The sequence below is a fragment of the Schistocerca gregaria genome, chromosome 3 (genome assembly GCF_023897955.1).
Source record: "Schistocerca gregaria isolate iqSchGreg1 chromosome 3, iqSchGreg1.2, whole genome shotgun sequence".
Classification (NCBI taxonomy): domain Eukaryota; kingdom Metazoa; phylum Arthropoda; class Insecta; order Orthoptera; family Acrididae; genus Schistocerca; species Schistocerca gregaria.
The window spans coordinates 198237183-198249981 of record NC_064922.1 but is presented as its reverse complement, the minus strand read 5'-3'; the positions used below and the strand labels follow the sequence as shown (position 1 = coordinate 198249981).

Genomic DNA, 12799 nt, shown 5'->3' with positions numbered 1-12799 from the left:
TGCAGTAAATGTCACAGTACCATTCATACCGAATTCACCGTTGATGTGGTTGGACGTAGTCTCACTTCGTCTCAACTTCTTATGGAGCGACGTCTTGTTCGCAATCTGTGAACGAATTCTGTAATATCCGCACTTTGTTTGCGAACTTCGGCTGTGTACGTATTGTGTATGTCAGGTGGAAATGGGTGGGCGAGGAGACTCGCCTGGCATTTGCGAAACAGGTCGTAATGAAAAAGACGAGAAACGACCGGACGTTAGTCTGAGACAACGGCGGTGAATCCAGTCCATGGATCAGCTCCAGATCTTGCCCGCTACTGTACCTCGTAAGCCATAGCCCAACGCGTTACGCTACGCATGTGGTATTCCCTTCCACGAGTTGTGGTTAGATTAGGTGAAAAAGTGTAGTTTGTATTCCCGTAGTTGTATACTATTATCTACTTCAGTCATCAGTCCGACCACAACGCCAAAAGGTGGATCTGGCATTGACGTCGGATGCAATGATCATCTTCTTCCCTCTTCAGTAGAGTGCCATATTTTGTACCATCTCTGTGTATGGTTGAATTGTACAGGAGAATGGGGCATAGGGTGACGCCAGTTCACAACTGCCTGTACATCTACATCTACATCCATACTCCGCAAGCCACCTGACGGTGTGTGGCGGAGGGTACCCTGAGTACCTCTATTGGTTCTCCCTTCTATTCCAGTCTCGTATTGTACGTGGAAAGGAGGATTGTCGGTATGCTTCTGTGTGGGCTCTAATCTCTCTGATTTTATCCTCATGGTCTCTTCGCGAGATATACGTAGGAGGGAGCAATATACTGCTTGACTCTTCGGTGAAGGTATGTTCTCGAAACTTTAACAAATGCCCGTACCGAGCTACTGAGCGTCTCTCCTGCAGAGTCTTCCACTGGAGTTTATCTATCATCTCCGTAACGCTTTCGCAATTACTAAATGATCTTGTAACGAAGCGCGCTGCTCTCCGTTGGATCTTCTCTATCTCTATCAACCCTACCTGGTGCGGATCCCACACTGCTGAGCAGTATTCAAGCATTGGGCGAACAAGCGTACTGTAACCTACTTCCTTTGTTGTCGGATTGCATTTACTTAGGATTATTCCAAAGAATCTGTCTGGCATCTGCTTTACCGACGATCAACTTTATATGATCATTCCATTTTAAATCACTCCTAATGCGTACTCCCAGATAATTTATGGAATTAACTGCTTCCAGTTGCTGACCTGCTATTTTGTAGCTAAATGATAAGGGACCTATCTTTCTATGTATTCGCATCACATTACACTTGTCTACATTGAGATTCAATTTCCATTCCGTGCACCATGCGTCAATTCGCTGCAGATCCTCCTGCATTTCAGTAGAATTTTCCATTGTTGCAACCTCTCGATACACCACAGCATCATCTGCAAAAAGCCTCAGTGAACTTCCGATGTCATCCACCAGGTCATTTATGTATATTGTGAACAGCAACGGTCCTATGACACTCCCCTGCGGCACACCTGAAATCACTCTTACTTCGGAAGACTTCTCTCCATTCAGAATGACATGCTGCGTTCTGTTATCTAGTAACTCCTCAATCCAATCACACAATTGATCTGATAGTCCGTATGCTCTTACTTTGTTCATTAAACGATTGTGGGGAACTGTCAAACGCCTTGCGGAAGTCAAGAAACACGGCATCTACCTGTGAACCCGTGTCTAAGGCCCTCTGAGCCTCGTGGACGAATAGCGCGAGCTGGGTTTCACACGACCGTCTTTTTCGAAACCCATGCTGATTCCTACAGAGTAGATTTCTAGTCTCCAGAAAAGACATTATACTCGAACATAATACGTGTTCCAAAATTCTACAACTGATCGACGTTAGAGATATGGGTCTATAGTTCTGCACGTCTGTTCGACGTCCCTTCTTGAAAACGGGGTTGACCTGTGCCCTTTTCCAATCCTTTGGAACGCTTCGCTCTTCCAGAGACATACGGTACACCGCTGCAAGAAGGGGGCAAGTTCCTTCGCGTACTCTGTGTAAAATCGAACTGGTATTCCATCAGGACCAGCGGCCTTTCCTTTGATGATCTCTGCTGTTTAAAACATGTCCATTGCACGACTGAGATTTTCGTAGTCTGGCACTTGGTGTCCATTATCACTGTAGCAGTCATAGCCTCTCTCTCTTATTACCTAAGTTCTTCGGGTGGAGAGGGACATCTTAATTACCCATTTCTATAGTAGGGCTCTTGAATGCACATGACATCAGCATTAAGCTGTTGGGCCAGCCTGGGGAGCTCCGCAGTTACAATTCTACTCCTCACAGCATTGCGCTGCGTGGTCTTCACGGCTGCCCTGTATGCACGTAGCACTTCACACGTCTCCTGTGGATCAAAGTACACTTCCCCGTAGCATTTGCGCTCTCGCGGTGGACACACATCTTGTAGCAGGCCGACGCCCTCGTTTTCTGAAAAAGTCAAAACATTTTATACTCCTCACTTAAAGGAAAACTTCAACCACTGCCGTTTACTTCTTTCATGTTTCTTCAGCCAACATATTTTCTGCTGAGTGCCCACAGGAACAGATGTCCCATTTTTGTGGAGCTCTGCGATCTGTTGTTCCTTTATCGTCTATTTGAAGCCAACAGGCTCACTGTGTGACTTCTAAAGAATCATATTGTAGAACCGACTTTCAAAGAGCAGACAAGGAATATGCTACACATCTAAGATATAAAATAGTGCAACTAATCAGCCTTCAAGCAGTTATTCGTCACTCCATGAATGGTGCAGCAAGAAACCATATAATATGGTACAATAAAAGGTACCATCTCCCATGTACTCCAGCGAATTATAAGAATAGCTGAAGTATTGTTGAAAATATTAGTCTTTGGTTGACATCTTCATGCCACTGGAGCGTTTTCTTTAGGAGTGTAGGCCTATACAGTGTGGGCAAGGACGGACTGACTGGTTGTTATACAAGACGTTCTAAAATTTAACACTTCAGTCAGATGTCCAGACGATTGTTTCATACCGTTCAGGTATTTAGTTCCTTTAGACTCTCACCTTCTATTTCTTATTAGATACACATACTACTCAAGCTATCATATGGTGCTAGGCGGAGGGTACCTTCTTCAACTGCTAGTCATTTTTCCCTGTTCCACCCACGAATGGAGCCAGGGAAAGACGGCCTACATACTTCCGTACGAGACAAGATTTCTTTTATCTTCATGGTCCTCAAGATACCTGTCAGTGAGTGGAATCTTAACGTTTGTCTAAAGTGCCGGTTCTCTATGCTTTCTGATTAGTTTTCCGCGAAAAGTATGTCTTCGGCAACATCCAGCAGCACGCATCTCAACTAATTCGTTGTCTTCCTTCTAGCAGTACTCAAGTATGGGTCGCAGTAGTGTTCTGTATGCTGTTTCCGTTGCACATGAGCCACACTTAACTGGAAGAGTTCTAAGACAGTGTGGCTCATGTGCATTCGCCTTCCCTACAACTGCTCTTTCGTGCTCGTTCCATTTCATGTCGCTTTCCAGCGTTTCGTCTAAACATTTAATCGTCGTGACTGTCAAGCAGCGCACTGCTAAGTGTCCGAATGTTTCAATATGGTTTTTCGTACTCATCTGCAGTAACTTTAAATATTCTCACATTTAGAGGAAGCAGCCATTCATCACACGAAATAGAAATTATAAAAGAGCACCAGAGTAGAAATATCGTAATATGCTCAGATACGTTCTATGGTTTAGGTGTGGTGCAAGAAAATATACAGCAGGAACCTTCTACGGGAAGGTGGTTCCATCCGTAAACGTACGGGGCATTAATTCAGTAGGGGCAGCTGGAGGCGGTAGTCTGTCAGCGCCAACTCGCAGGGCGCTATCTCTCGTCGTCGTGGAAAGGATGACGTCAGCGTGAACAGGAGCAACCGGAAGTAGCTAACAAGAAGCTGCGACCGGTCTCGGTAGCGGCACGTCCATTTCAGCCCTGTTACCCACGACTATAAGAATAGGGCAGAAGTTCTTGCCACAAGGTTTCCTAATAAAGTGAGTGAAGATTTTGGAATACCGCTTCCAATTAAAGACGTTTCCACCAGTCCCATTCGTCACCCCTTAAGACACTGGCCCATTTGGAGTTCCGTAAATGGTGTAGAACTGGTACTCGGCAGCCAACGGACCTTCATCGCTGGTTTAAACCAAATAAAAATGAGACAAAACTGACCCACCATGATACAACGGATCAGAACACTATTGTGGAAGAAACGACAAAGCATGCCAAATTTAAAGGAAATGCCTAAGATGGGAGAAATTTCACTGAAGTTCGAAATTTAGGGTTAACTTAGGTGCTTGTAATGTATTACACAACGAAACTGTCTCGAAATCTGCCAAAAATCCAAAAACAGTTTGGTCATATCTAAAGCCATAGGCATGGTAATGTTTTTGATAAAATTATTGGAGATATCAGCGATCACAATATATTTTTAAAATAATTATAAGTCTAGACAGCAAGGCACTTTTATCAAGCTGACCGGTTTTGATAATTACTTCTTCAGACCTTCAGCCAAATTTATCGAAAATTAATGTGAATGGAGCCGGAACAGCTATTGCCATTCAGCGGGTGCTGCTCCATGCACAGCCATGACAACCAGTATGGCCGTAAGTCTGAAGATAATGTGATAGAAACCGGTCATCTTCTAATAAGCGTGCCTTGCGGTCTATTCCGTTGTTACTTTCATGGTAATGTGTTGTGGTGTTGTAAGGAATTGGGGACTTAGAAACGACGGAGAGGATTCGTCCCACACCGAACCTGGTGTTATTGTTATGGAGTCCCCCTTCCCCCCCCCCCCCCTCCCCCACCACTAGAAAAGTATTACCCCAATGTTTGCGTGGTAGAGTAATTATGGTGTACTCGTACGTGGCTGGAGTGTTTGCGCAGCAATCGCCGACATAGTGTAACCTGGGCGGACTAACGGAAACCAGCCCGCATTTGCCGAGGCCGATGGAAAACCGCTTAAAAACCATCTATAGACTGGCCGGCACATTGGACCTGGACACTAAGCCGCGCGCGCACACACACACACACACACACACACACACACACACACACACACACACACACACACACACACACGGCAATGTTAGTGATGAGTATCAATGAAGCGGAATTACTAAATACCTTCCCTTAAATTCCTTCACCAAAGAAGGCGAAGTTAAAATTCCAGATTTCGAATCGAGAACTGCTGCCAGTATGAATAACTTCGAAGTAGATGTCCTCGCTGTAGCAAAGTCTTAAATTACTTAAATTCTCTGGACCAGATTGTATACCAAATTCCTTTGAGTATGCCGATATAAAATTTCCATATGTAAGTCATACACAACTGCTCACTACACCAAAGATCCATACCTAAAGACCAATAATAAAGGAAGTGATAGTAATCAGATGAATTAGACAGGTATCCATGTCATCGATTTGCAGAATTACTTCGGAACATACACTGTGTTCAAACATTATAAATTACCTCGAGGAAAACTCTATTGGCTGCAGGGTTTCAAAAATATCTGCCTTGAGAAACATAACTAGCTCTTTGTCATGAAGTAATTAGTGATATCGAAGGGGACCTCAAATATTTCTAGATTTCCTAAATATTGACACCGTTCCTTACAAGGGACTTCAGATTGCGTGCATACCGAGTATCGTCTGTTGTGTGGCTGGATTCGTGATTGCTTGTCAGCAAGGCGACAGTGTGTAGCAGTTGACGGAAAGTCATGCACTAAAACACAAGTAATGTTTTGCATTCCCCAATGAAGGGTTACACACCCTCTACTGGTGCTGATCTGTATAATCGATTTAGAACCCTCTGTCAGTCACTTGAGAATGAACTGGAGTACTTATGTAGATGTTGACAGAGGCATTTGCCAATTGGTTGCATCAGCGCTGAAAGATGGGTCGACACGAAGACATAATAGCACGGCAGAAAGAAGCCTGTGAATGAAGTTGGTGTGTCAACGCAAAGTGTTAAACTTGTGCACAAGGAATCGTGAGACATTCTGCCATGTAATACTTTCTGCCATGTAATACTACGCAAGAATGTAATTTTAGAAAGATCCCAACTGACAGGGACCGAAGCTTTTCGCACCATGTCGATGGCAGCCAATTTCAAAAAAGAAAATGCTGTTACCTGTGGATGAAAGTCCATTTCAGTCAGCTGAGCTGCATGCATTGGACATTGTCTCGTACCTCGCAAAAGGTCATTTCTAATACCGCCAGATAAAGCTGCACGTTTCCAAGGGCCAAAGAAAACAAACTGGGCAGTAGCTGAGTGGAAGCGCACAGTGACCTCTCTTCAAATGCTGCATGGCGTCGGATGTACGAATGGCCCAATGAGGGGCCCCCTTTAAACCGCATTGACTTAGTGGTGTAATTCAGCCCAGAGGTGGTTCCGTCATGTTTTGGTGTTTTTCGTACCATAACTTGACCCCACTCATTCAGATTACTGTGAACACGAACACATTGTGCTCTTTCTGGTACATCTCCATGACAAATACGCTGTGGACATTCCTGTCTTCCAAGAAAAGCTTTCTTCAGAAAGCAGCACACACGCTTTCCTGGCTTGACGAAGACTTATGCATTGGATCTTACCGTGACTAGTCCACTAAACACCCAATCTTAATTCTATAGAAAATGTTTGGGACTATTTGTAACAGCTGGTGAACTGTACCATCAATGTCCCTGGAATCCATTACTGAATGAGTACTTTCAGTCGAATATGACCAGAGACTGTGACAAATGGTATTAGCGTGAGCAAAGGTGGAATGTTTCACGGCTTTCTGAAGTTTCGAGCTGCCTCTCCAATAAATGTCAGGAGGGGGCTTTAAGCTGTTCAGATTGGCTAGCTGTACTGCCAATATACAGCAACACACTACCAAGTGACGTTTTCTTAGCTTTTTGTGTGTTTTGATATTTGAAATGGTTTCGACATAGTTAGAATTTTGAAACCAAAGATAGTCCTCGCGAGTCGCAATCAACTTTTAACATTTTTATTGCCACTGATTTATTGTTTAATTAACGGGCTTCCTGTATGTAATGAAGTGTTAATACAACTGTCATAAAAAATGTAGGCTGTTCTTCATAAGTAGACTGTCCTTAAAGTTTTTTTCTAAAACATTAATGTCCTACATAATCCTGTTTCGTTTTCACTTCGTTGCGGCATATACGGAGTGTTAAAAAGCTGAGTAGACAAATTTTTTCAAGTCTTCCCTCTCGTTTGAGGCGACTCGTCACGAATTCGTTTTGTGTCAACCTCTTCATTCCTACCTATTTTCCCCTACACGTTTTAGAAAACAGCTCCCGATAGTGCCATGGAAGCTTTCCTTCACCCCTTAACGCAAATCCTGTTGTCCAGTTCCTCCTCACCAGTTTTTTCCCACATGTTCCTTTCTTCGGCTTCGTAGTACCGCATTCCTTATTCTAATTTTTAACATCCTTCTATAATACCATATATCAAACTTTTCGATTTTCTTTTCATCACACATTAGTGCCCTGAACCAATATTCTCAAATTAAGGCCGATATTTAATAGTACCCCCCCATGAACCATAGACCTTGCCGTTGGTGGGGAGGCTTGCGTGCCTCAGCGATACAGATGGCCGTACCGTAGGTGCAACCACAACGGAGGGGTATCTGTTGAGAGGCCAGACAAACGTGTGGTTCCTGAAGAGGGGCAGCAGCCTTTTCAGTAGTTGCAGGGGCAACAGTCTGGATGATTGACTGATCTGGCCTTGCAACATTAACCAAAACGGCGTTGCTGTGCTGGTACTGCGAACGGCTGAAAGCAAGGGGAAACTACAGCCGTAATTTTTCCCGAGGACATGCAGCTTTACTGTATGATTAAATGATGATGGCATCCTCTTGGGTAAAATATTCCGGAGGTAAAATAGTCCCCCATTCGGATCTCCGGGCGGGGACTACTCAGGAGGATGTCGTTATCAGGAGAAAGAAAACTGGCGTTCTACGGATCGGAGCGTGGAATGTCAGATCCCTTAATCGGGCAGGTAGGTTAGAAAATTTAAAAAGGGAAATGGATAGGTTAAAGTTAGATATAGTGGGAATTAGTGAAGTTCGGTGGCAGGAGGAACAAGACTTCTGGTCAGGTGATTACAGGGTTATAAACACAAAGTCAAATAGGGGTAATGCAGGTGTAGGTTTAATAATGAATAGGAAAATAGGAATGCGGGTAAGCTACTACAAACAGCATAGTGAACGCATTATTGTGGCCAAGATAGATACGAAGCCCACACCTACTACAGTAGTACAAGTTTATATGCCAACTAGCTCTGCAGATGACGAAGAAATTGAAGAAATGTACGATGAAATAAAAGAAATTATTCAGATAGTGAAGGGAGACGAAAATTTAATAGTAATGGGTGACTGGAATTCGAGTGTAGGAAAAGGGAGAGAAGGAAACATAGTAGGTGAATATGGATTGGGGCTAAGAAATGAAAGAGGAAGCCGCCTAGTAGAATTTTGTACAGAGCACAACTTAGTCATAGGTAACACTTGGTTTAAGAATCATGAAAGAAGGTTGTATACGTGGAAGAACCCTGGAGATACTAAAAGGTATCAGATAGATTATATAATGGTAAGACAGAGATTTAGAAACCAGGTTTTAAATTGTAAGACATTTCCAGGGGCAGATGTGGACTCTGACCACAATCTATTGGTTATGACCTGTAGATTAAAACTGAAGAAACTGCAAAAATGTGGGAAATTAAGGAGATGGGACCTGGATAAACTGAAAGAACCAGAGGTTGTACAGAGTTTCAGGGAGAGCATAAGGGAACAATTGACAGGAATAGGGGAAAGAAATACAGTAGAAGAAGAATGGGTAGCTCTGAGGGATGAAGTAGTGAAGGCAGCAGAGGATAAAGTAGGTAAAAAGACGAGGGCTGCTAGAAATCCTTGGGTAACAGAAGAAATATTGAATTTAATTGATGAAAGGAGAAAATATAAAAATGCAGTAAATGAAGCAGGCAAAAAGGAATACAAACGTCTCAAAAATGAGATCGAGAGGAAGTGCAAAATGGCTAAACAGGGATGGCTAGAGGATAAATGTAAGGATGTAGAGGCTTATCTCACTAGGGGTAAGATAGATACTGCCTACAGGAAAATTAAAGAGACCTTTGGAGAGAAGAGAACCACGTGTATGAATATCAAGAGCTCAGATGGCAACCCAGTTCTAAGCAAAGAAGGGAAGGCAGAAAGGTGGAAGGAGTATATAGAAGGTTTATACAAGGGTGATGTACTTGAGGACAATATTATGGAAATGGAAGAGGATGTAGATGAAGACGAAATGGGTGATACGATATTGCGTGAAGAGTTTGACAGAGCACTGAAAGACCTGAGTCGGAACAAGGCCCCCGGAGTAGACAACATTCCATTAGAACTACTGACGGCCTTGGGAGAGCCAGTCATGACAAAACTCTACCAGCTGGTGAGCAAGATGTATGAGACAGGCCAAATACCCTCAGACTTCAAGAAGAATATAATAATTCCAATCCCAAAGAAAGCAGGTGCTGACAGATGTGAAAATTACCGAACTATCAGTTTAATAAGTCACAGCTGCAAAATACTAACGCGAATTCTTTACAGACGAATGGAAAAACTGATAGATGCAGACCTCGGGGAGGATCAGTTTGGATTCCGTAGAAATGTTGGAACACGTGAGGCAATACTGACCTTACGACTTATCTTAGAAGAAAGATTAAGAAAAGGCAAACCTACGTTTCTAGCATTTGTAGACTTAGAGAAAGCTTTTGACAATGTTGACTGGAATACTCTTTTTCAAATTCTAAAGGTGGCAGGGGTAAAATACAGGGAGCGAAAGGCTATTTACAATTTGTACAGAAACCAGATGGCAGTCATAAGAGTCGAGGGGCATGAAAGGGAAGCAGTGGTTGGGAAAGGAGTGAGACAGGGTTGTAGCCTATCCCCGATGTTATTCAATCTGTATATTGAGCAAGCAGTAAAGGAAACAAAAGAAAAATTTGGAGTAGGTATTAAAATTCATGGAGACGAAGTAAAAACTTTGAGGTTCGCCGATGACATTCTAATTCTGTCACAGACGGCAAAGGACTTGGAAGAGCAGTTGAACGGAATGGACAGTGTCTTGAAAGGAGGATATAAGATGAACATTAACAAAAGCAAAACGAGGATAATGGAATGTAGTCCAATTAAATCGGGTGATGCTGAGGGAATTAGATTAGGAAATGAGACACTTAAAGTAGTAAAGGAGTTTTGCTATTTGGGGAGCAAAATAACTGATGATGGTCGAAGTAGAGAGGATATAAAATGTAGACTGGCAATGGCAAGGAAAGCGTTTCTGAAGAAGAGAAATTTGTTAACATCGAATATAGATTTAAGTGTCAGGAAGTCGTTTCTGAAAGTATTTGTTTGGAGTGTAGCCATGTATGGAAGTGAAACATGGACGATAACTAGTTTGGACAAGAAGAGAATAGAAGCTTTCGAAATGTGGTGCTACAGAAGAATACTGAAGATAAGGTGGATAGATCACGTAACTAATGAGGAGGTATTGAATAGGATTGGGGAGAAGAGAAGTTTGTGGCACAACTTGACTAGAAGAAGGGATCGGTTGGTAGGACATGTTTTGAGGCATCAAGGGATCACAAATTTAGCATTGGAGGGCAGCGTGGAGGGTAAAAATCGTAGAGGGAGACCGAGAGATGAGTACACTAAGCAGATTCAGAAGGATGTAGGTTGCAGTAGGTACTGGGAGATGAAGAAGCTTGCACAGGATAGAGTAGCATGGAGAGCTGCATCAAACCAGTCTCAGGACTGAAGACAACAACAACATTTAATAGTAAAAATTAGCTAGGAATGCAAAGTGTATAAAAGAGCTAAAAAGCATTTTTATATCTAACAAGTCAGTTTCACCGTTTTCCTGCCAGGTATCCATGAAGGTTTCGATATTAGTGATGCTCAGAGATGGTGTTGGAACTGCTGTGTGATGAATATTGTACGAGATATTGCTGAAAATGTCGTCCACTTATATTAATTCACAACTGCCATCTGAGTGCTTACGACTAACACACTCAAAATAATGGCTGCAGCTTTAGCTAAAAGGGCAACCAGTTATGGAGTGTCCAACTACCTATCATTGGCACATAGATGCTAGTTGTGCACTGGTTGATATTTTCAGCAGTATCTGTAAAATAGTATAACTTAGATGGCAGTTAGAAAACATTATCTGGACATCCCTTACGTCAAAACTTCATGCGGGGAAACCGTGGTTCTGTGGCACTGTCATGTAAGAATGTGTTCCATTTCATGTTCTCTAAACATTCTTGAGAGTTCTATGCGTAATTGTTTTACACCCAGTATAAGCTTTTAAAATTAACGAGCGACAATCTTATTTCTTTCAGGACTACAGCGGAAGACTGAACCGAGAGGAAGGCAGGAGACTCTGAGCAATCATGTCCCTTGACGAGGTGAGAGATTGCAGCTGCAGCGCAGTTAGATTAGCAGCGATAGACTCACTGTTTTAGTTTCAGCCTATACGGTGAGGAAATAACTCTTGTTTCGAGGAGGGGTACACATTTTAGTCCAGTTATTGTGCTTCAGGCTAATAGTTTCGATGACTGACGCATTCAGCTCGTACGTTCCATCACCCAAGCTAATCGTTGCCGTAGTCACTGGATCTTCGGCAACAACAGCAGTGCCATCTAAGAGTTGGTGTAACTCTTTAGGCTACTATTAGGAAATTGTTTTCAGCCAGTAAAATAGTGGAGAAACGTCACCTTATCTTTACGTCGAGGTATCTTGTTTATGAATGACACATACTGACCGCTTCGTCTTACACGTGGATTTTGTTTTTGTTTCATTGAATTTTGAGACGTATTAATTTGCTATATTAGTAAAGACTGTCTTCGTCTAATCTCACCGAAAAGTGAAATCTGACACGTTTCCTTTGCATTGATTTTTTATAAACATTGACAGTATAGTAGTTCCACTCTGGGTTGGGAAATATATTTAAGCAGTATTGTTCAGGATACACTGACATGAGTTACTTCAGGTTGAATTTTCGACGTCTACAGAAAATCAAAGTACACATAATGGTGAAAGAAACTGAAAATTCATGTACTATGTCACTAAACCCAATATTTATAGACGTATCTTTACATTCTTGTAGTGCATACCCAAGTCTGAAGAACATCAAAGTATTGGTTTCGTGCGTAAATTTGTATCACTTTTCCTTAAGTTTACGACAGATACACATAAGACTTCAGTCAATAATATTCTCCTTCTCTATTTAAAACAGTCCACTGCCAACACTGGACTGAACTTTCGGATTCTGCGACTGTACGATTCACATGGTTTTGAGGCAAAGAACTCGTCGAGCCATGTTCGGAGCGCCTTTTCATCCGGAAAGGAAGCTCCTTGAAAGTTATTAGATATCACCCAGAAAAGGTGAAAATCTGAGGGCGCAAGATAAGGCGAATTAGGTGGGTGTTGAGTGACAGGAATGAGACCGCCAGGGAGACCCAAAGAGCGTTAGAGGGGTGGACTCATGAAGATTTAAAGAAAGTGTCAATAGATGTGAACGGATGGCGGATAGCAGCAATGGACAGAATACAGTGGAGTTGGAAACTTGTAGATGTGTGCGGTCCACTGGGCATGATCTAGTAGTAGTAGTAGTAGTAGTAGTAGTAGTAGTAGTAGTAGTAGTAACTTTCCAATCCACCTCCTGTATAGTGCTTTTTTAGCAGAATGCGGGCGGACGTAATCGTGCTTGGAGTGC

The 12799-nt window shown here is 42.7% G+C and overlaps 1 protein-coding gene across 1 annotated transcript in view; it reads left to right on the top strand.

Moving 5' to 3' along the window:
* LOC126354712 (acyl-CoA-binding protein-like) overlaps window positions 1-12799 on the top strand; it is a 75880-nt gene that overhangs the window by 37955 nt on the left and 25126 nt on the right. Inside the window, exon 2 of the mRNA XM_050004560.1 lies at window positions 11424-11489. Coding sequence (XP_049860517.1) covers window positions 11475-11489 — 15 coding nt within the window. The 5' untranslated portion in view covers window positions 11424-11474. The remainder of the gene's footprint in view (window positions 1-11423; window positions 11490-12799) is intronic.